This window comes from Centrocercus urophasianus, unplaced genomic scaffold (genome assembly GCF_019232065.1).
Source record: "Centrocercus urophasianus isolate 14NV4802_14NV808 unplaced genomic scaffold, USGS_Curo_1.0 seq_582, whole genome shotgun sequence".
Classification (NCBI taxonomy): Eukaryota; Metazoa; Chordata; class Aves; order Galliformes; family Phasianidae; genus Centrocercus; species Centrocercus urophasianus.
Window position 1 is genome coordinate 51,531 of NW_024885180.1, and position 21,920 is coordinate 73,450.

General features: G+C 59.3%; 1 protein-coding gene across 8 annotated transcripts; it reads right to left on the reverse strand.

Moving 5' to 3' along the window:
* Nucleotides 1-1,172: 1,172 nt before the first annotated feature.
* Nucleotides 1,173-21,770, reverse strand: ARHGEF11 (Rho guanine nucleotide exchange factor 11). 8 transcript variants are annotated; one of them, XM_042836261.1, is made up of 41 exons: nucleotides 21,700-21,770; nucleotides 15,401-15,492; nucleotides 14,936-15,034; nucleotides 13,849-13,898; nucleotides 13,713-13,770; nucleotides 13,250-13,428; nucleotides 13,081-13,152; nucleotides 12,627-12,746; nucleotides 12,330-12,384; nucleotides 12,163-12,239; nucleotides 11,569-11,706; nucleotides 11,372-11,446; nucleotides 10,879-10,980; nucleotides 10,406-10,504; nucleotides 9,824-9,866; nucleotides 9,638-9,734; nucleotides 9,434-9,556; nucleotides 9,204-9,227; nucleotides 8,675-8,819; nucleotides 8,448-8,541; nucleotides 7,954-7,983; nucleotides 7,585-7,711; nucleotides 7,297-7,476; nucleotides 6,850-6,897; nucleotides 6,157-6,344; nucleotides 5,924-6,070; nucleotides 5,613-5,692; nucleotides 5,230-5,355; nucleotides 5,018-5,135; nucleotides 4,616-4,794; nucleotides 4,463-4,538; nucleotides 4,143-4,310; nucleotides 3,952-4,039; nucleotides 3,749-3,850; nucleotides 3,472-3,554; nucleotides 3,190-3,396; nucleotides 2,833-3,105; nucleotides 2,346-2,438; nucleotides 1,889-2,088; nucleotides 1,619-1,805; nucleotides 1,173-1,355 (listed from the first exon to the last, which is right to left on the reverse strand). In XM_042836261.1, exons 1-41 carry the CDS (start codon nucleotides 21,732-21,734, stop codon nucleotides 1,306-1,308), a joined length of 4,527 nt encoding a protein of 1,508 aa, XP_042692195.1. In that variant the 5' UTR covers nucleotides 21,735-21,770; the 3' UTR covers nucleotides 1,173-1,305. The 8 variants fall into 8 exon arrangements, with proteins under 8 accessions (XP_042692195.1, XP_042692192.1, XP_042692191.1 ...); XM_042836258.1 differs by having other exon boundaries at nucleotides 8,448-8,544; XM_042836257.1 differs by having other exon boundaries at nucleotides 7,585-7,714; nucleotides 8,448-8,544.
* Nucleotides 21,771-21,920: the final 150 nt, after the last annotated feature.

The window sequence follows — 21,920 nt, forward strand, 5'->3', positions numbered from 1 at the left end:
GGGGGGCGGGGAGGGAAGGGAAACTGCTGATAGGAGCAGCGCGAATCCCAGGAAGGAACGCGGGGAGAACCCAGCACGGCCGGAGGTTGGCATAGAAACCGCGTTGGGGGGGGGGGGGAGGGGAGGGGAGGGCAAGGATCGGCCCTTCGGCCGTCCAGAGGCGGATCCAAAGCGCGCGAGGTGATTGGCTGGAAATGGCAAAGGCTTGTGCCAGTGATTGGCCCAGAAATGGACCAATGGGGCTTCAGCAGCGGCTCAGCGATTGGTGCTGCCGTGAGCCCCCCGGAGTCCTATAAAAAGGGCGCGGACGGAACCTGCAGCGACCCCTAACGGTTCGGAGTGAGCGCTGCCCTGACCGCGCCTTCCGAGTGACACCGCGTCCCTTTCGGGTCCGTCCCGCTCCTCGCTTCGTCCCCCTGTATAATTATTGACCCCACCTCGCACGTTGTCATGGGGGGTGCAGGAACCCTAAGCCCCTGTGGGACTTCCCTAGGAGCCTCAATAGTTCTCCCCTCCACCCCATAAGGACCTCTGTAGCATCCATAGCCTTGGGACCCCGTGGCTTCTTCCAGCTCAGCAGGTAACTGAGACACCTCCCCAGCTGCCAGCACACGGCGGTGGAGGGAGCAAAACCCCAGCCTGGGGGGCAGGAGGAGGAGCACAGCCTGGATCCATGAGCCCCACGTGTGCCTGCGGGTGAAGAACAGCCGTATTTCTGGGCTTTTCTTTTAAAAAATAACAACAACAATAAACTTCTTTACCGTGGAAAGGAAGAAAATAAAACAGATTATACAGCATCAAACAGCAACCAGTCAGTCTTGGCTCTATTATATATATTATATATATCAGACACCCCAGCGCCGGCCTCGCCTCTACGCGTGGGATGGGCGGATGCTGCCCTTCGCCCCAGCCATGGGGACAACGCTGTCCCCAATGGGGGTGACACAGGGGGGGGGAGGACAGGGGGGGTTATTTACACGATGGGTGCACATACGTACATATTTATAGTCAGCGGGGAGCGGGGGGCCGCAGCACGGAGAGGAACGAAACAAAGTGCATTTATACAGACTAGATCCAGCGCTCGCGGCCAGGGGTGCAGGGAGCCAGGCTGGGGCTGCCATGCAGGGTGGGGGAGGGGGGGGGGGGGCCCCGGGGGCCCACCCCCCCCCCTTCCAAGAGGAGCCCCCCCTCCCCCCCGGGGTGAGGCTGGCACTGCTCCCAGCCCACAGGAGGTTGGGGGGGTTGGTGGGCAGCTCCCCAGCTTTGAGTGATTGTGGGGGGGAGACCCCCCACCCCGCTCCGTGGCTAAAGGTCGGCTGTGTGCGCGGGGTCTTCGGCCAAGGGGGCTCTGCAGCCTGGAGGAGAGGAGATAAGGGGGGTGTGAGGGGGGAGGAGTTGGAGTCAGGGGGTGCATGAAGGCTTCTCCCCGACCCCAACCGTTCGAAGGGGATGATTAGGAAGTGGGAGAAAGGGGTGAGGAGGATGGGGAGGAGATACTGAAGGGGGACAGAAAGAACAGGGCAAGAAGGGTAAGTGAGGAGGATGGCAAAAAGTGGGGCCGTGAAGGGGACGGGGAGATGGAAACCCGAGGGAAAGCAGATGGGGTGCAGCCACTCACCTGGGATGTTGGTGCTGTGGCCCTGCAGGCTCCGCAGGGAGCGGGTCAGGGGGCTGTCAGCCTCGGGGCTGTGGGGCCGCTGGGTCCATCCCTCCATCCCAGGGGCCGGGAGCCCCACAGGGGTGGTGTCTGCAGATGAGCTGTGTCCCAGGGACCGCAGCAGCTCCCGATGGGCAGCTTCCACAGCCTGGGGAGGCAGCAAGGGGAAAGGGCATGAAGACAGGTTGGGGAGGGCACAGGTTTGAGGTTTCCCCCTCGACTGGGGCTCACCTTCAGCCTGTTGAGTTTCAGCGTCAGCTGCTCGATGGTGCGGAAGATGAGGTCGACATCGTGGAGGGGGCCAGGTGGGTCTGGGGGACACTCAGCAGTGCTGGGCCGAGGGGGTTCCTCAGCTTGGATGGCCTGGGGGGGTCCTGGAGGTGGTGCAGGCTCAGGGGGCCCGGCGGGCATGCTAACGTAGAAGTAATTACCTGCAAGGGAGGGGAGGAGCAGTGTTAGTGTGGTGGGGGGCATCAGGGCTGCGGTGGCACTCCGTGTCCTCAGCTGTGGGGACAGCCCTCGGGGAGACATGACCCCCTCCCACCCCTCCCCAAGGATACAGCACCCCCCAGGGACACGTGTCCCCCTGGAGGACATGGCTGCTTTCAAGGGACAGGAGGGCATAATGGGGAAACACAGCTCTGGGGACTCAAGGACACCCCCCAGGAAGGGATGGGGGTCTCTTTACCATCTACATTAGCTCCGCCTCCTTCCTGCAGCTCAGTTTCTGATTGGCTGCTGCCTGGCGAGGGCGTGGCCTCCTGAGCACCCTCCGCTGGGGCTGTGCACCCCAAAAAGAGAGGGGGGAGGGAGAGGGAGGGGGTGAGCTGGCCCCGCCACCAGCACCCACCACCAGCACCAATCAGCATCCCATCACCAGCACCCATATACCAGCATAGCATCGGTCAGCATCCCAGCATCAGTCAGCATCCCAGCACCAATTAGCACTTCAGCACCAGTATCCATCAGCTCCCCACCATTAGCACCCAACTACCAGCACCCCAGCATCAGTTAGCATCCCATCACCAGCACCCATCAGAGCCCACCACCAGCACCCCAGCTTTGATCCACCAAAGCTCATGCAGAGAGACCCCAAATCCCAGCGAGGGGAGAGAAAAGAACAGTCCCCAGGTGTCCCCATCCATGCCTGGTTTGGGGCTGGCAGCTCTCCATACCTTTCCGGACCACCTTGTAGCTGCTCTGCTCCTCAGCAGACACTGTTGGACCCGTTTCACTCTGCTCCTCCCACCCCAATCGGGGCTTTGGCTCCTCGGCAGCACTGGGGGGCTCAGCCAGCACCTCCTGGGAGGCTGAATCCTGGCTGGAGAGCACTGAGTCCCAGGTGTGGGTACCCCCGATGACCGACGGCGTGGGTGTCAGGTCATCCTCAGGCTCTGTGTCACGACTGGGCAGGAGCCGCCGCAGGATCAGCAGCCGCAGGTTCCCCACTGGGACGGGGGGGGGAAAATAGGGTTGGGGGAGTTTTTGACATCACAAGGTGGGCCTCTCCAATCCCTCTGAGCACCACTCACCATCCTCCAGGGCTGCGTCGGCCAACCCCTCGGCCGGGCTGGGAACTGGCAGTGCCAGGCGCATGGAGGGCTCCGGGAGAGCATCAGACACCTCTGTATGCAGGGATCCAGCAGGCAGCTCTTCCTCCTCCACCTCGCTGCTTTCTGGCTCCTCCAGCAGCACCGAAGGCTGCTCCCTGCCCAGCAGCTCCGTGGGATTGTCATCTGCTGCAGGGAGAGGGGAGAGCTCAGGGTTGTGTCCCAACCCCAGGGACGGATGGATAACTGAGCACGGGGAATCACCTGAGGAGCTCTCCTCCACTTCTGCTGCAGAGCTACTGACTTGGGACAGGATGGGGGAGACATCAGGGTCCTGCAACACCAGGCTGCAGGATGGAGAGGGGTTAGACTGGAGGATGGCACTGCTAAGGGGCCAGGAGCCCTGGGAGCTGCCTCTGGGTCTCCAGCAAGTAGCTCCTGCAGCAGGGAGAACTCATGTCTCCAGCCCCACCAGCTGGAGACACTCATCAGTGCCACCCAGGCTCCAGCTGGGAGCACCCAGTGAAGCCACGCTGCTCACCTTGAAGGTGCCATGCGGGTGGGCTCTGGCATCTGGCGCTTTGGGGGGAAGGTGGCATTCCTCATGGCACTCTGCACCGCCTCCTCTAGCACCTCCATCCACCTGGCCGGCCCAGAGCACCGTCAGCTCCTGGGGGGGTCACACTGGGGAGCCCCCTCCCCACCACACACTTCCCATGGCACCAGCACCCCTTTAGCCCTTACGTGTTCTTCTCGGAGGACGTCAGTGCCACCAGCTCATAGATCTGGGGTCCCAGCTCTGACGTGCAGATGATGAAGAAGGCTCGTTTATCTGCACAGGGGACAGAGCAATGGAGAAGGTCAGGGTACAGCAAAGAACACGCTCAGAGGACAGGTTCCCTGCCACCCCCCGCGTCCTGCTGTCCCCTCACTACCTGTGGCCACAGAGCGGATGAGCACTGAGTTGAGCTTGAGGACGGGGCTGAAGGTCTGCTTGTTGTCCAAGGAGCCCAGAGCTGTCTTGCCGTGGCACTTGAGCACCAGCTTCTCATCTTGTTTCTGTAGCAGCACCAGGAGGTCCTCGAGGAGCAGCACGTGCAGATCTGGAGCGGAGAGCAGAGAGAAAAGGCTCAGGGTTGTGCTCACAGCCCAAGAAGGATGGCCCTGAGGACACGACGCTTTCAGCTGGCACAGGGTCCTCAGAATGCCACCAAGGCTGGCCCACATCCTGCAGGACCCGAGCAGAGGTCCATACCCACGGTCTTGTCCTTGCTGATACGCCAGGTGAGCGGCCCTTCGTGGATCATGCGCCGAGAGGTGAGGTCCAGGCTCTGTAGCAGGGAGAGGGCAGCAGTGAATGTGCTGGCACTGGGAACCCCCCCCCTCGGCCCCCAGGAGCTGGGATCACCTTGAATTCAGCTGCCAGCGGGTTGCTGGTCCTCTCCAGTGAGGTGGCATCCAGGCGTTTCTGGTAGCCCTCCAGCCGATGTCGGTTTTCTGCCTGCTTCACCGCTTCATTCACATACTTGAGGATGTCCCGGCACTGGTCTCGGGCCCGGCACAGCTTGTCGTGCTCCGAGGTGCCCGCTGGAGCAGGGTGAAGGTCAGGGGGAGCAAGTGCTGCCCCGTGTAGCTGAGCAGCACTCACACCCATGGCTGCATCCCGAGCCCACATGGAGCCAGCCCAGAGCTGATGGAGGGGAGGAGTCCCCCCCAGCACCCACCCATCCTGGCTGGACAGCAGCACACCCTCCTCACAGCCCTGAGATTGGCTCCGGGTGAGAAGAGCCACGAGTCCTCCAGCCCCTACCCTCAGTGTGCTTGATGATGTTCTCCAGCAGCAATGGGTACTTGGTCAGGCGTTGCATTTCTGAGATGATCAAGTCCTTGAGCTGCAGGCGCCGGCACTGAGGGTTGCTTTCTGCTTCCTAGGGCAGGAGGAAGAGGATGAAGGCCCTGGGGTGTGAGCAGGGGCAGCCAAGAGAGCCGTGGGGTGAGAAGCAGCCCAAGAGTGGACCGAACCTGCATGAAGATCTGGAAACGGGTCTCCTTGCGCTGCTTGGTCTTGATAAGCTCCAGCGCGATGGACTGATAGGAGCAGAAGTCAGCAGTGACCTGTTGGATCTCCTCCTTGGCCAGGCCGTCAAACTGGGGGCACAGAAAGATGTGGGCTCAGAAACCCACAGACCTTGCCCACTTCGATCCCACCACGGCTCTCCCAGAGCTCCTTCATCCCCGTGTTCTGGTCCCCCCAGGCACTGGGGGACAGTGCAGGTCTCTGTGACAGTAGGGTCACTTCTGCACTCTGTACAGAAACCTCCAGGACCCTCTGTCTACTCCTAGAGGACGTGATGTCCCCTGGGCTGGAGTCACCCCATCCCCTCTGAGCAGCCACCCCTCCTTACCCGAGACAGCATGAGATCCCCGATTTCCTTAATGATTGGTCCTTCTTCCCGGAGCTTCTTCATAGATTCGGAGAGGGAATCTGGAGGAGGAAATGGGAGACACAGTGAACTTTGACTGCTGCTGCCACGAGCGAAACTGAAAGTGGGCTACAAAGATCTGCAACAATCAAACAACCCAGCATGACCCGGGCATTGGCAGATCCTGGAATAACAGGCTCTGGAGAGCCTCCAGCAGAGGGAAACGGGGCTGGAACAGTGAGGAATATCGCAGGAAGGTTCACGGGGCAGAGGGGAGGGAAGGAAGAACTTACTGTGGATTTCAATCACATCTGGGAGGTTGGGGAAGAGCAGTGCCAGCTCCTCCCGGGACAGCAAGCTCTCCTTCCTCATCCGCTGGTAGAAGAGGAGGTCAAGGACTCGGAGGATGCGTAGGTGAGACCCTTCCGTGGCAAAGAGCTCTGTGGAGAGGCAGAGGAGTTGGAGGTGCCTCTGGGCTGCATCTGCAGAAGCACAGACCCCCAGCTCCTCACTTCTAGCTCCTCACCATTGATCACTTCCTGCCGGTCAATCTCCTTCTGTGGCAGGCTGGCCAGCAGCTCCCGGCCAACCGTGTGCTGCCAGTTCTGTGAATCCAGCTCGGGCTCCAGGTCCGAGAGTTGGCCCTGCTCATCCTCCAGCAGGTGAGGCATGAAGGGGTCGGCGCCAAAGCCCAGGCTGGGCGACTCAATGCTCCTGGGTGGATGAAAAACAGTAGTGGGAGTACTCTGCAGCCCTATCCCCCATGAGCCCGCCTGCAGCACTTCCAGCACAGCCAATATCTACCTGGGCCCTATTTCGGCTTGAACCTGGGACCTTCAGCACAAGAAGCACAAGCCTCTGACTCTTGAGCTAACAGACTAGGTCCCCCAGCAGCCATCTATATAGGTCGATTAAGCTCCTGCGTGAGACACAAGGGAACAGAGGTGCCCCCTAACCCCTGGGACGGGGAGCTGGCATTACACAGGACTGCGCCAAGTGGAGGCAACTCTGGGGGCTCCCTCCCTCTCTCCCAGGGCAGCCCTGAGCATCACTTCCCCTGGTGCTCTATCAAGGCCCAGGAGAAGCTAGGAAGATCCCCTCTGACACCCCCAGCCCCCTCTACAGTGTCCCTCCTGCTCTGTAGGACCCAGCCCTAGAGGTGGCGGCGGGCTCGGGGTGGTGAGGTAGAGGCGATGGCAGCAGCAGCTGTGCCACTCACCTGCGTCCCATCTTCGGTGTGTAGGGGGGGGTGGGATTCTCCAGCGACCTGGGAAGGGACAGGAGCATCACCCATTAGATCCCGTGGCACCCACAGGGCCCTTTCCTCCCAATACAGCACCCTGCACCACTTCCCAGGAGCAAACAGCTTGAGATGAGGGGCAAGTGCCAGCCATTGCAATGCAGGGCTTGGGGCACAAATGTGGATTAAACCCAGTTCTAACTGGTTTCCCACGACAAACATCAGCTGTGAAGATCTGCAGGTAAGAACTGAGTGGCCAGAGCTTGGCCTGGATTCTCAGGGCTTGCCCAGGAGGCAGCATCCCAACCCAAGGGGTGAGGTGCAGAGCCCAGACACTGGGGGCAGGCAATGGACCATCCCAGCTCCCTCCTGAGTGCCACAGGGAACTCCTGTCTCCCTTAGCCTGGCTCTGCTGGCAGCTCCCACCTGGTGGACAGACTGGAGGCAGAGGACGATGCTGACTGGTGAAGCCTGGTGGCCTCAGCTGCAGCATCCATGTCCACATCGCTACGGGAGCGGGGCACGTTTTCAGCTTTCCTTGATTTCTTCATCTCTTCACGGCCTTTCAAGCTCTCTGAGCGGCCCAGCTTGACCTCAGCACGAGATCTGCAGCAGGGAGACAGAGCCCTGAGCATCAGACTGAGGGATGCACAGGGCAGAAAACACGGGGTGAGAGCACAGAGGGCAGGAATTGCCACCCCAAACCCCCCCTACCCGTCACCCTCCAGCAGGTCCTCCGGGAAGCTGCCGGTGGAGAGACGTTGCGAGCCAGGCTCCTGGCTCTCATAATGCTGGTTGTTCTCAAAGTGCTGGATAATGTTCCTCACATTGCCGGGTTTGACTGCTAGGGCAAAGAGAAGGGAGAGATCCCAGTGAGGGCAGGCAGGAGGAGACAGACGGTGGCATCGCTGCCCTCACCGTGGGATGTCACCAAGGCCACCACTGGGGCTTCCCCAGGGACATCCAGGCAGCCCTCCTCCCTCCCCACAGCCCATCCAGTGCCTGGTGCAGCAGTGCTGGGGGGGGGACAAACCAAAACTGAGCACGTGAGATGAATGGCAAATAAAAGAAAAGGGCTTTTACCTTCAACAGGGGACAAAGGGACATGAAATGCTGAAAGGAAAAAAAAACAAAAATGAGATGTCAAATCAATCCTGCGTCTCAACAGCGGAGGAGGCAGAGAAGGGAGCGTGTGAGCTAATGGTATAAGAACTGAAAGCAGGGGGGGGGAACACACACACACGTGTTAGAGCACACATGCACACATGTGTCAGAGCACACACGTGTCGTTGCACGCTCTCCACCACTTCAGCCCACCCCACAGCTCCTGGCAAGCTTGCAGGATGGGGCAGCAAGAATTATTTTCAGGGTAAGCACTGCTCAGCTCCCCTCCTCCCTCTCCCTTCAAAGCCATTTGAGAGCAAGGTTTTGAAAGGGCCTGGATGAAGAGAGCACAGGTGGCAGACGAGAAGTGCCTGCTATGGGGTGGTGGGTGCCCAGGGGCCACCCAAAGGCTGTAGATCTCCCAGCAGCAGTGAGCTGAGCAGCTCAGTGATCCAGAATATCCCAATACTCACTGCTCTGGGACATTTTGGGCTTCGCAATGTACTTTAGGATGGGGTTACGCTTCTTGTCTTCCATGGCATCCTTGTCCTTCTTCGTGCTGCTGCTCTGCTGGGACACCCGAGAGGAACGCTGGCATCACAACGTGGGCAATACACCACAGCTCTTCCTCCATCCCAACCACACGTTGCAGAGGGAGCTGGGAGCAGAGCAGAGGGACAGCAGCCACCGTGCCACTCACCTTCTTGGCTTTGGGGAAGAAGGGCAGCCACTTGTCCTTGTCTGGGAGGGCCTGTGCCTTCTCACTGCTGCTGGCCACGCGTGGCTCACGGCTGCGGATGCCAGTGTGGTTCATGTATGTGCTGAGGGCAAAGGCCATGGGGGAGCTGCAAGAGAAGAGAGTCTGAGTGGAGATAGAGCACCAGGACACGGCAGCACGGCTTGGAGGGTGAAAATGGAACTGGGACACCCTGTGGGGTCTGGGGTGACAAAGAGATCACTTCTCCCTGGCCAGGAGACATCGGGGAAGGGACAAGGAGGGCAGAAAGGCAGCAGCCTTCAAGAAGGAGAGTTGGGGACACTCCTTTTCCAGGGCCTATCATCATGATAGCCCACAGGGATAAAGCTGGCACTGGGACAAAGTGTTGCAGGCCAGCATGGGAAAGGGGTGGTTCAGCACCTCCTCTCTGAGCCCCTTTTCCCCTCCTCAGTCAACAACAGCAATACAATCACAACTGGGTGCATGCTTGCCGTGGCTGAGAATCACTCACCTCCTGTCCTCTTCATATTTTGACCTACAGAGAGAGACGGGGAGGAATAAAAGAGCTTGTTTGAGTTCCTCTGCTCAGCCCCAGGGAGCCATCCCAGGGCAGGCTGCTCTCCCCAGCAGCCCCTTCCTCCCACCTCTGCCACCAGCACCCCCAGCTCCTACTCCAAATTCTCCTTCCCGACCTCAACCAGCACGCTGGAGAGGTGGCAGGACCAGGCAGCCCACACTCACAGGATGTCACCCAGCTGCGCCAGCTGCTTCTCGGCCACTTGCCGCTCCTTCTGCGGGTCCCCATCCAGGTCCAGGAGGTCATTTTCCCCATATAGGCTCCCCAGGCCCATGGTGCGCTTCGTTCTGCGGGCACACGAGGGTCAGTGCCGTGAAGCATAGGGGGAAGGTATGCTGAGCTCTCTGGGGTGACCATTCCACTGTCACCTGTAGTCCTGGATCTGCTCCTGTATCTCGGGCATCACCATCTCCTGAGCTTCGAAGAGGGCAGCTCGGACATCATCCCCATTCCGCAGGCGAGCCTCTGGGTGGTAAAAGGACAGGCAGTGTCACCAGCCATGCAGGAAAGTGCAGTGAGGACCTTCTGGCAGCCCCTGAGCACTTCTCACTCACCAATCTCAGCCAGAAGCTGCTCCGACACCTTCACTCGGAGAGGCTGCAGAAGGAACACGACACAGTACGTGAAGGAACTTGGGACGCAGCATGCATGCCAAAGCTACACTCACACAGCTCTGAGCTTGCAGGGTGAGGGTGCCCCGTGCTCCTGCACTGTCACTGTTTGGCATTTCTGCAGCTGGGGGGCGTGAGAGCTGAGAGTCCCACGCTACCAGTGCACAAAGCGCCCAGCGCTCACTGCAGCACCCGGAACACAAACCCCTCTGGAGCAGCGTGCTCCCTCCGAGCAATAGGTAACCCAGGAATAAAGGGCAGAGCCTGAGCTCCAGCCCTGCCTTTACGACCCCTGCTCCAAGCTGCCTGGTGCTGCTGCCATTGTGCAACGCCTGCGCAACGCTTTACGCAATTTGCACTGAAGCAAAGAAACCAGCATCAGCAAAGCACTGCCAGTGGCAAAAACTGTGAAAAAAGGACCCTCGTGCAACGGACATGACACTGATGCTGGCTTTCCAGCTGGTTCCCCTCCAACCCCCTGTAGATGCAAGGACCCTGATGCAGGCACACAACCCCTGGCCTCACCGCGTTCCGATCCAAGAAGATGTTCCAGATATCCTTCCCCAAACCCCGGGAATCCTTCGCTGTTGTCTGCTGGCAAACGTCTGCGCATAAGTAGAAGAGCTGCAAGGAGGGGAGACCAGAGGTGGGCAGCGAAGAAGGAGGAAGGTTTAGAAGCAGGAAGGTGAAACATCCAATAGAGCAGCAGCCAGACGGCCATGAAACAGGAAACGACTGTGGGGGTCTGGGAGGGCAGCGCCCTCCCCGCGTCACGCCTGGGAGGAAGGGGAGGACGTGTAACCCTACACTGGGCTTCCCTCACTGCTGCACAGCTGGGGACGCGGCTGCCAGCAGCTGCCTGAGCCCTACACATGGAGCCTGCACCTCAGCAACGTGCTCAGCAAACCAGCAGCACCCACAGGCCCCAGGGATGTGGGGAAGGCACGGATACATCGCCCTTTTGGCACTTCTCCTAGCTTGCTGCCTTCAGCTCTTACCAGGGGGCTGGGATCTGCCTGGGAGAATATATAGCGCAGGAAGACTCCCAGATGTGCTGGTCGGGACTTCAGCTTGCCCAGATCCTGGAAGAGGGAGTCGCACTGCGGAGCCCAAAGGAGAAGCATTGGTTAGGAAAGAAGGGAACCGACTTGTCTGGAGCCCCATGGCACATCCCTGGGTGAAGCTCCAGCCCCTGCTCCCCATTTCCCTCCAGCCCAACCCAGGACATCCCCATCCCCACCACGGCGGTGGCCAGGCTGGTGACAGCTGTCATCCAGGAATGCTCTCGACACGGACTGAGATGACAGAGGCAGATGAGGTCACTGAACAGCTTCCTCCTCAGGAGGATTTCTAAATGTCACTGCTTCCTGGGTTCCAGGGCATGCAGCCACAAAGGGAGGAGCACGGGAGGAGTGACAGCCTGTCCCGTGACCTTGGCCAGCTGCCCCCAGAGAGATGGGACAAGAGCCAAGAGCAGCTTGGTGCCACTACCTCGTTGTTAAAATATCCCGGATCGTAATCCTCCTCTGGCCCAATGATGAGAGGTCGTCCCGTGCGCTCTGATCCCTGCAGGAGATGGGGGACAGCGTTAGGAGCTGGGCACCAGGAGTGTGGGGACACTCGGCGTGCTGTCGTCACCCTGCTAGGCTGGCTGACGCTGTGTGCCCAGGGCACTGGTTCCATCCTACCTGCTCAGTGGTTGGGGTGAAGGCCGTGTCGGAGCCCTGCCGACGATGGTGCTGGAAGAGGCGGGCGGTGATGACTGGGGAGGTGCGTGGGCTGTCCAGGCCGTGGTCGGAGAGGACAGAGTTGCGGTTCACGGAGATCTGTTCAGGGTGTTGGAGGGGACAGGCTGGGGATGGCTCTTGCCTGACTGGCAGGAATGCTTAGGGTTGTCCCTCAAGAGCACTTTGCAGCTCTGAGACCGTGAAGACCAAATCCTCAATAAGCCCAGCAAACTTGGAAACCACATAAAACCTTGAGCGCTGTTTAAGACTAGAAGCACAAGCCTGGGGACCCTTCATTTCTGGGGCAGCAATGTCGGGATGTACAGTGCAAGCCCAAGCACTGCAATCTCAGCTCTGAGCATCAAGAAATTCAGCTTGTTCAGAAGGTAAGCAAATAATCACAACTACAAAGCCAGGTCCTTGGTTCCTAGTGGTCCAAAGACCCCTCCAACTGCACCCTGCTGTCATATTCAGCCACCCCGGGTGACATTTAGTTTTAAACAACACTTTCCCCCATCGCTGCTGGGGTCCAGCAGAGCTGGGCTGTGCTCTCACCTCGCTGACAGAGGGAAACCGCTCTGTGCCCGACTCCAACCCACTGTCACCATCCTGAGAGTCCAGCGAGAGGCGGCCTGGGAACGGAGGAGAGGCTGAGCCCATGTTCAGGAATGCCCTGTGCACACTGAGGAGCGGGGAAGGTACAAACTGCCAGCACCACTCACCTTCTGCTGCCCTGGACATCACCATGCTGGAATCACCACACAATCTTCCCAAATCCTGCAAGGTGAGGGGAATGTGGGACCAGTGGGATGTCACCCAGCACAAGGAGACACCCCAGCACAGAACAAGAGGACACCTGGCTGCAGAAGCTCCCACCCACCATAGCAAAAGTGGGAAAGACCAGGAACACCAGCACTCCCCTGGCCACGCTCCCTCATCTCCAGAGGGAGCCCAGGACACCTTAAGCCTGGTGCTTAACCCTAACCTAAGTTCCCACAGAACTTGTGCCCCTCGCTTACCACGGAGCCACCGGTCTCCTGGCGGATTTTGAGCTGCAGCTGGCTGACCCGCCGGCGTGCTCCCTCGATCTGCTCCCCCACCACAGTGCCGGGGTTGCGGTTGTACGCCTCGTAGAAGCGCTGAGTGAGAGATGAGGATGCTCACAGAGACCCCAAACCCATCAGCCTGTCCTGCTGCTCACGGGATGGGGGCAAAGACACAGCTGCTGTGTGGCTCAATGGGCTGATGCGTGCATAAGTGCTCCCCTGGGCCAAACAGTACCCGAATGTTGCACATCTAACCCAGGTACCAGCGCAGTCTGGCTGGGATTCTATGGACTGCTGTGAGAGCCCATTAACTGGGCATCATGAGCAGAAGAGAAGGGTGGAAAGCTGAGTTTCTCTCAGTGCCTACCAGCTCAAGCAAGGCACAACCCAGCCCAGAGTCACTCTTGGAGGAGAAGCAGCGCTGTACCTGCAGCTCTGCCTCCTCCTGCCTCAGCATGTTCCGGAGAATCTGTGTTGCATGCTTCTGAACCTCAGGGTCCTGCAATATAGGTTGGACACAAGACAGGTTGAGCTTTGCCCACGATGCATTGCAGCCAGTAAGGAAGGCAGAGAGAAAGGTGGGCAGGACACGTTACCTGTAAGGGCTTGGGGCCAGTGATGCGCTGCGGCGGGGGGAGTGGTGGGGGTGGAGGTGGTGGGGGGCAGGCAGGGGCATTGCGAGGTGCCCCTGTGGTGCTCATGTCTTGCTGGGAGTTGGAGAGCCCCACTGACGGTGGTGGGGAGCCCAGGAGTGTCAGGGCCACGTAGGCACCAGCTGAAGACAGCCAGGATTAGAAAGGAAGGGAAAGAAAATCTCCTGTTACTCACTTCCTTAAACACACCAGGTGAGCATCGCAGCAATGGCTGGGCACATCCCTATCCCTGTGTGCCTGTGGAGGACTGAGACAGATTTCCTCATCTTCTCCCAAGAACCAAGCCCTGCCCTTGGGCATAATGCTGTCCCTCCCCAGCTGGAGATGTAGCCTTGTCCCCAGCAGCACAAAAAGGAAAGCTCAGGCCCTCAAGCTCAGAGCTGTGGCAGTTTCTGGCCGTACTCACACTTGATCAACTTCACCACCTCGAGGTGGGAGCTGTTGGTCACCATGGTGCCGTTCACCTGGCAGAGGGGAAGAGAGCAGAGCCATCAGCTCCAGACACAGCAGCAGGGCATGGCAGCACAGGCCATGATGCTCACCTTGACTATGCGGTCCCCCTCCTGCACCCCGGCCTTCATGGCTGCTCCTCCTGCAGGACAGACAGACAGACCGACATCAGGAAGGGCTGTACAAAATGATGTGAACACCACCTTCCAGCCCAAATAGCCTTTGTGCTGCTCAAGCAATCACAACCCAGCCCTTCCCATCCTTGGCCAGACTCAGGTTCCAGCATCTGCAGTGACTCCTACACATCCCAGAGCACCATGTGCATGTGGACACTGGAGAGGGGCCCAGCAGCAGCGCTGCTCTGCTCCTTTCCCCACTCCACTCTGTAACAAAGCCACCGAGGCTGAAATACAGGGAAAATTATCTTTTCCTCAAGCCAAAACCAAGAGGAAATGTTTCCATGAGCTCCGACTCCAGGCCAAGAGGCTGAGACACAGCAATGAGCTCCAAAAGTGGAAAGTACATGGGATCGCTGGGATTCTTTTGGCTCTTAACGCTCTCACTATTGGCAGTGAGTGACCTGGGTGGGCGTCCCCGCCGTCCCACGCCTGGCTGAGGTGGGTGCATGTGACCACACACCAAGCAGCATGGCTGGGGAAAGCCCCCATCCCAATCTGTGTCTCTCTGGAGTGAGGGGCATGGAGGGGTCTCCCCACGCAGCTCCTGTTGCACGAGAGAGGAACCCCAGTGCAAACGTGCTCTCGAAACCCGCAGTGCTTTCCCTTTACTATATTCTCATTTTTCCTGGCTTTCGGGCTAGAGGGGGGGAAGGGGGAGGGAGGTGGGAACATCCGCTGTAAAATAAGCAGCTCATTGTCTGTTTAAATTGCTGCTCCCAGCCCTGCCACCCCGCAAAGTCATTATACTGCAAAACCAGCAGCATCTCCTGCAGCACAGCGCCAAGAGCCGCGCGCTGCCGACGTGTGTTTACCCAGGGCTGCCGGAGGGAATTCCCCACCCACCCATCCATGGCAGCACTTAACTTGTCCCTGTCCAGGGACACCCCAAACCCTGCTGCATCTCCCACTGAGGAGACAAACCCTTGGTGATACGTTTCTCCAGAGGCACGGAGCAGGTGAGGGGGTCCCGAGGTGTCCCTGGGCTCCCCCATCCTCTCACCTGGCCGCACAGATTGGACGAGGACGATGCGGTCCCCGCTGACGGTGAAGCCAAAGCCATGCTGGTCCTTCTGGATGATGACACACCGCTGGACCAAACCTGGGGAGGGACAGGAAGAAAAGCCAGTGAAGCTCTGAGCCATGGCTTTGCCAGGATGCCTGATTTTGGGAGCTGTGACAGCACTTGGGGCTGCAGTGTGGACCACCGTGTGCAACCCAGTCTTTCAGTGCCAGAACATCCCTGCTGCAGTGTGGAAATTATGGCTTATAGGAGCACCAACCCCACACCCACAGCTTCATCCCAGCCCAGGAGACATTTCAGGGCTGTTTGAAGCCTGCTGTTTGGAGGGTCCCTTCCTATCCACATCCTGTGGATGAACGCGATGCAGCCCAACACTGCTAACGCTGGGAGCTGCTGGCTCTCCAACCAAAGAGCTCAGCACCGTCCTCAATTGCAAAAACCCACCTGTGGTCTCGGAGGAATCAGAGGGCTGACGGCGGTGTCCTGGAGATCTCCGCTCTGAAGACGAATCACCCAGGGAAGACAGGCTGCTCAACCTGCAGGGAGAGCGCGGTCGGGCTGACGGAGCAGTCCCCAATCACCACTGGGACCTGGCTTCTCCTCGGGAACAACACATGCCCAACGTGGGGAAGCATCAGCAGCTGGCACCTGCCTGCCCCTTGGGAAAGTGCTTCTCCCATCCCAGCTCCAAGGGATGCTCAGTGGGGTGAGGGAGAGCAGCACAGGGGACAGGCAGAGGACAGGGGCGTCATGCAGTGTGCACAGCCGCAGGGCTTGGCAGGCTACAGAAGGCAGAACAGGGAGGAAGCTGCAAGGGATGGAAGAGAGATGGACAGACAGACGGACAGACAGCAGATGGTTCAGTGATGTTTCCCCCCCCTCGCTGAGCCTTGTGGTCCCGCAGCAGGGTGCAGGATGGACAAGCTGCCTGAGGACTTTGGGCCATTGCAGGGATGCAGCACATCCCCTCGCCTGGTGCTGGAGGGATGGCAGCAGGAGGTGGGGGGCCCAGACAGTGCCTCTATTCTCAAATGGGAACACAGCTGCTTCCTCATCCCTGCTCCTGCCAGCGCTGCGGGGCCAATACTGGAGTTGGGAGTCCCAGAGCACCAGGAGAGTGATGCTGGGGCCACAGCACCACTGTCAGGAGCAGCCATGGGCCTGTGCCCTGCCCCAAGGGCTGCAATGAAGCGAGGGTGCAGCGTGCGAGTTCAGGCAGCCCCAACCCTGCTTACCTGGGCAGGCGCTGCCTTTTGCTGCCCGCTCTGCTGCCAGCAGAGCACAGACCCCAATGGAGGTGGCACAAGACCCAGAGGACAGCAATGCAGGAAGGGGGAAAGAGGAGACAAACAGATCAAGAGACAGAGGGACACACAGTACAGCCAAACTCCACATTGCCACCCCGCATCCTGCAGGACATGCAACCTCCACGAAGGAAAGGCACCTCAGGACCCTCTGTTGCCACTGTGGGGGCACACAGTGGGGTCCTGGCACCACTCAAAGCCCCACAGAATCAAAGTTGGAGGCAGTGCCAGATGGAGAGCCACACTGCCAGTTTCCAAGACTCAACAGCTCCGAAACCACAATTACAGGCATTGAGTAATTCACCCCTTTCCATGGGATCAGCACTCTCCTCCTACCCCAGTGCCACAGGGCCATGGCACAGAACCAGCTCCCTGCAGGCCCTGGGCATTAGGAAGCATCTCACTGGGGGCTGCTGGGGCCGTGCTAACTCCAACCCCACACACACAGCCATAGGGCACAGATGCTGATCCACTCGATCACGTTTGCAATCAGGGGATGCAATCAGGACCTTGGCAGGCTGGAGCCTAGGCGTATCTGTAGGCTGAAAACACAGGGGCACAAGACTGGTGTGATCCTGGTGCGATTACCCATCAGGATTACCCCCAGGATTACCCCTGGGATTACCTATGGCATTACAGGCGGGCAGGCACGGGGCAGCAGGTGCCTTCATCCAGGCCAAGTCGAGATCGGTTCTTTCAGCATCACCCCGTATGCAGAGACCCTGGAGGGGCTGTGCTGTGAGCTCTGTGCTGTAAGCCTGCTAACTGGAGCTTCACAGAGCCTGGTGCACCGAGCTCACGGCCGGACCCTTCCTGGATAACCCGCAGCTGCCGGGCCAGCGCCGGCTTATTTCCATCTAAAAGAGTAGTTTAATTCGGCTTTGCATAAGCTTCTTCCTAATTGACTTATGGGGAGCCAAACCACGCCTGTTCTGAACCAAAGGCAGCGCCAACACAACCGAGCCCCGAGCCAGGCTGCAATATTTCTCTTTTGGGTGCATTTCTCCGAGATTTGGGGCTGTGCAGATGCTGGTCCTGGGAGTGACACGCACACCAACGAGCTCCGCTGGCCCAACGCTGGGGAAGACATCACCTCCTAAATCTGTGACCACACAAACATCAGCCTTTGGGTTTTCCTCAAAGATTTAACTCGGGAGCCCTCCAGGCTCCAAATTCCGCGGTTGCAGGGCTGACTCACAGAGGGCCCTGACTCATTGCAGCCCAAAGGCTGCCAGGCTCTGACCGGCCCCAGCCCAATGTCCCACGCTCTGCTGCGCCCAGGGCAAGTCCTGCTCCTGGACTGACGTTATTTTCCCCAGTTCTGGTTATTTTTAGCCCAATTATCATCTTTGGGTGGGACGTCCCCATGTCAGCAAGCTGGGGATGCTCTGTCCCCATAGCGGCACCGCAGCATTCGGGAGGAAGCGGGCACCACCGGCATCACCCGGCTCTTTCCTAGGGCTGAATTCTTCCTATGGGACAGGGCAATCCTGAAGGCAATTCAGCTTGAAAATAGTGGCAACTTTTTTTTCTTTTTAAAAAGGGACGAAAAAAAAAAAAAGCACATCACCCACACTAAAGAGCAAACACCCCCGGCCCAGCGAGCGCTGCCCAAGCAGAGCAAACGCCACAATTAAACGATTAAGAGAGAAACAGGATCAAACCCTCAAAGTGGGTCAGGCTGCAGGCAGAGCCGTGCAGCTGTTGGCTCCGGGCTGGGATCTTTTTTTTCCTTCCCCTGTCTCCAAATGGCTGCTCCCTGCAGTCCCCTCCCGGGGACACCGACGTCAGACACGTCGGCACGGCACGCTGCCTGGCCGGAGCGGGACGGGAGCTACCAACAATATAAATAAACAGGGGATAAAGGGAGGAAAAAACACCATTGGGAATTGAGCAGCTCTGTGGGACGGGGAGGGGGGGGCAAAGAAAGAAAGAAAGAAAAAAACAACTTGGAAAGGGAATTGGGATGCTTGCAGTGCGATGCTGCGCTGATCCCGCTGCAAGCCATGGCCCCACTGATCTGCACAGCCCTTCCCCTCCTGATATTCTGGGGCAGGAAGGAAGGAAGGAATTTCAGCTAAAAATGATTCAACTTCCTCTCCTTCCCCCTCTCCATGGTGTGGCACAAGGGGGACGGTGTGAGACCGGCATGGCCAGCCTGGCACGTGTGCATCGCATCGCAGGTTGGGCACGGAGCACACTGAGCCCTGCTCAGGGAAACCAGCAGAGAGCACAGCCCCATTGCGCTGTGACACCCACACAGGAGCCCTCCAAACTCACTGGGGTTTCAGCAGCCAACCTGTTTGTTTGTCTTCTTCTTGTTGCTTTTACTTCCGAGGGAGAGAAGCAAAGCAAAGCAAAGCTTGGCCCGTGGGTATCAATTTTCCTTCTGCACATCAGACGCAAAGCTCCACGTCCACTGCACAGCAAACTGAGTTTAAATCCCTGGGATCCCGCAGCAACCTTGCTGCAGCAGACAGGATTCCGTGGGAGCTTTGTTTAAATTAAGGTTTTTAATTAAATGGGAGGGGAAAAAAAAAAAAAAATTAACACGAGTGCAGCAGCCCCGGTTACTTAAATGGCACGGCGGACTCCGTTCCTGTGAATTTTGGTATTGCCCATTCCCTGCGGGGAGCCTCAACGTGGTGAGGTGGGGACTTTGGTGATGGTGATAGCAAAGGTGCAACCCAGAAGGGAACACCAGAAGGGTGAGACCTTGGCCACAGCCTGTAGGAAGGACCTGGTCCTGCAGCTGCTGGTGGGGACACTGCAGTGGAGCTGCTTTGAGCCACGCCAGCTGTGCCAAGCAGGGCAGGGGCCGAGAGCACAGCGCTCAGGGAGCTCCTGTTGCTCAAGAGCTGCACGAGGGGTTGAGAGATGAGCATTTATGCCTTAACAATGTTTGAGGAGCGCTTTGCACATGAACTGTGCTCCATAAATGCTGCGGCGTTAGTGCTGCCGGCGGCACTGAGCGAGCCTGCGTCCATCCAACCCTCTCCTCCCTGTTGGGAAAAGTGTCTGCCATCCTTCCCCTCCCTGCCCGCGGCATGGGAGCGCAGAGGGTGGCAGACAGGGAAAGCAAAGCTAGGCTCCGGAAGGAAGGAAACCCCATTCCCATGTGGCTCTGCTGAAGTGCCCACGGTGCCGCTTGGCCCCGACAAACCCGGCGTGGCTGAGGTGGTTCACCCCTGAAGCCACGTGAGGTGCAAAGCAGCGAGTGAGGCACGGAACAACTGCCCTGCAGGGACGCTTTCTCCCTGCCCTCCCACCACGCACACCCTGCGGCACCGTTCTGTCAGAGCAGCACGAGGAGCTGCAAGCAACAGCGCTGGGAACGGCTCCTGTGGGTTGAGGCTGGAGGCTGCAGAGCAGAGACTGAGCGCCATCATCTTCACACATCCCCTGCCCGTGGGATGGTGCAGGGATGACACCAGGACAGCATCAGGTTGCCCTTGCCCTGCGCCCACCTCACCAGCAAGCCAGAGGGAGAAAGTCCTCAATTTCACACCATTTCACCCATTTTCAGGTTGCTTTCGTGCTGGAGAACAGCTTCCCGGAGCACCTGAGGCTGCTGACCTTACGGAGCAGCAGGACGGCGGCTATTTAAGGAGCAGAGAGAGGCATTAAGCCTCACACCAACACCTGGCACCCGCTTGCTCCACAGCAAGCAGCACCTCCAGCTCTGATCACAGCCTCATCGCCGCTGAGCCCAGCAAAGCCCAAGGAAGAGCCTCGTGCATGGTTCTGCAGCCGTGCTCCATCCCAGAGGTGGAAGCACTCGGTTAATCCTACCCATAGGGCACAATGAGCACCAGGCAGGGGTACAGAGAGGAGCAGCCAAGCTACCCCAGCACTGAGTCCCCCAAACCACAGCTCCAAGGTGACGGATGGTGGTGTGATGGGTTCAGAGCCCAGCACAGGAGCACGGACACCCAACTGAGGGCTCTCCACAAACTGTTCTCAACATCCAAACGATGGATGGGCAGCATCCCCTCTCCCACTTGGGTCGTGCACCAGCAGAGTTATTTGACAGCGTTGCTCCTTGCTCCTTTGGTCCACGGTTTCCAACATCAGCCCGCAGCTCCTTGAAGCTGAGCTGCATCTTTTCAGGGTCCCCACTCTGGGGCTGCAGCAGAGACAACCGCAGCACCTCAGCCAAACCTCACAGCGCTTTGGGGATGTGAAGAAGGGCTCTTTGGGGGGGAGGGAGAGGTCCCACCCACAGCCACCCCACAGCTCAGTCCCGGAGGAGCTGTGGGCTGATAGATTTATCAGCAAGAATTAATTAAAAACAAACCACCGTCAACCTGCAGGCGGAAGGAACCCAATGGTGGGACGCACCGAGGGGCACAGGGATGCAGCATATGGCACCCAACCCAATGCCAGCACCCCGAGCCACTGCGTGCATCCAGCCCCAGCACTGCTGCGTCCACTCAACCCCAGCAACACTGTATCTGCTGCCCAGCACCACCACATGCATTTAGCCCCACCGCCCAGCACCACTGTGCCCACACGACCCCATAAACCACTGCATGCTCTCAGCCCCAGTGCTCAGCACCACTGCCTGCTCACCCCCAGCACCCAGCACTAATGCATGCACGCAACCCCAGCAACCACTGCATGCATTCAGCCCCAGTGCCCAGCACCACTGTGTCTGTTCAACTCCAGGGCTCAGCACCATTGCACGCACTTAGCCTCAGCACCATTACTTGCACTCAGCCCCAGCAACCACTGCATGCATTCAGCCCCACTGCTCAGCACCACTGTCTCTGTTCAACCCCAGTGCTCAGCACCACTGCATGCACTGTGCCCCAGCACCGCTGTGTCTGCTCACCCCCCCAGAGCATAGAACCCCTGCATGCACTCAGCCCCAGTGCTCAGCACCACTGCCTGCTCACCCTCAGTGCCCAGCACTAATGCATGCACACAACCCCAGCACCGCTGTGTCTGCTCAACCCCAGTGCCCAGCATGCAATTAGCCTCAGCACCACTGCATGCACTCACCCCCAGTGCCCAGCACCACTGTCTCTGTTCAACCCCGCTGCCCACCACCATTACATGCACTCAGCCCCAGCACCACTGCATTCATTCAGCCCCACTGCTCAGCACCGCTGTGCCCGCACAACCCCAGCAACCACCGCATGCATTCAGCCCCACTGCCCACCCCGATTGCACGCACTTAGCCTCAGCACCATTCCATGCACTCAGCCCAGCGCCCAGCACCGCTGTCTGCTCACCCCCAGAGCCCAGCACCATCACATCCACTCACCCCCAACTCATCCCCACCTCCCAGCACCACCGCCCTTTGCTCCCCTCTTCGGCTCGCAGCCCCGCGAAGCCTCCCCCCCCCCGGCACCCCCAGACCCCCATCGGGACCCCAACCCTCCACTCAGTGCCGCTACGCGCCAGCGGATCCCGGCCGACTCGTTCCTCCCGTACCTGTCCGGGGCGGCCTGCGGCGGCCTCACGCTCATGGTTCCTCCTCGTCCCCGCAGCCGCCGCCCGGCGCCCGTGGGCCGCAGCCGCTTTCAGGATTCGGGGAACCGCAACCCCGCGCCGGCCGCCACCATCCCCGGGCGCCCGGCGGCCCCGCGGCGGAGCGCGGCGCGGCGCTGCCCGGCTCCAGCGTCCCCCGAGCGGCCCCGGGGAGCGCGGCGGGC

Excerpts from the sequence above, each read along its gene's own strand:
- ARHGEF11 (XM_042836254.1), bottom strand. The coding sequence starts at position 21,734 with ATGAGCGTGAGGCCGCCGCAGGCCGCCCCGGACAG. Across the intron at positions 13,429-13,712 it reads GGTGGTGAAGTTGATCAAGT|CTGGTGCCTACGTGGCCCTG; the intron begins GTGAGTACGGCC and ends GGCTGTCTTCAG. Across the intron at positions 6,345-6,849 it reads ACACCGAAGATGGGACGCAG|GAGCATTGAGTCGCCCAGCC; the intron begins GTGAGTGGCACA and ends TCATCCACCCAG.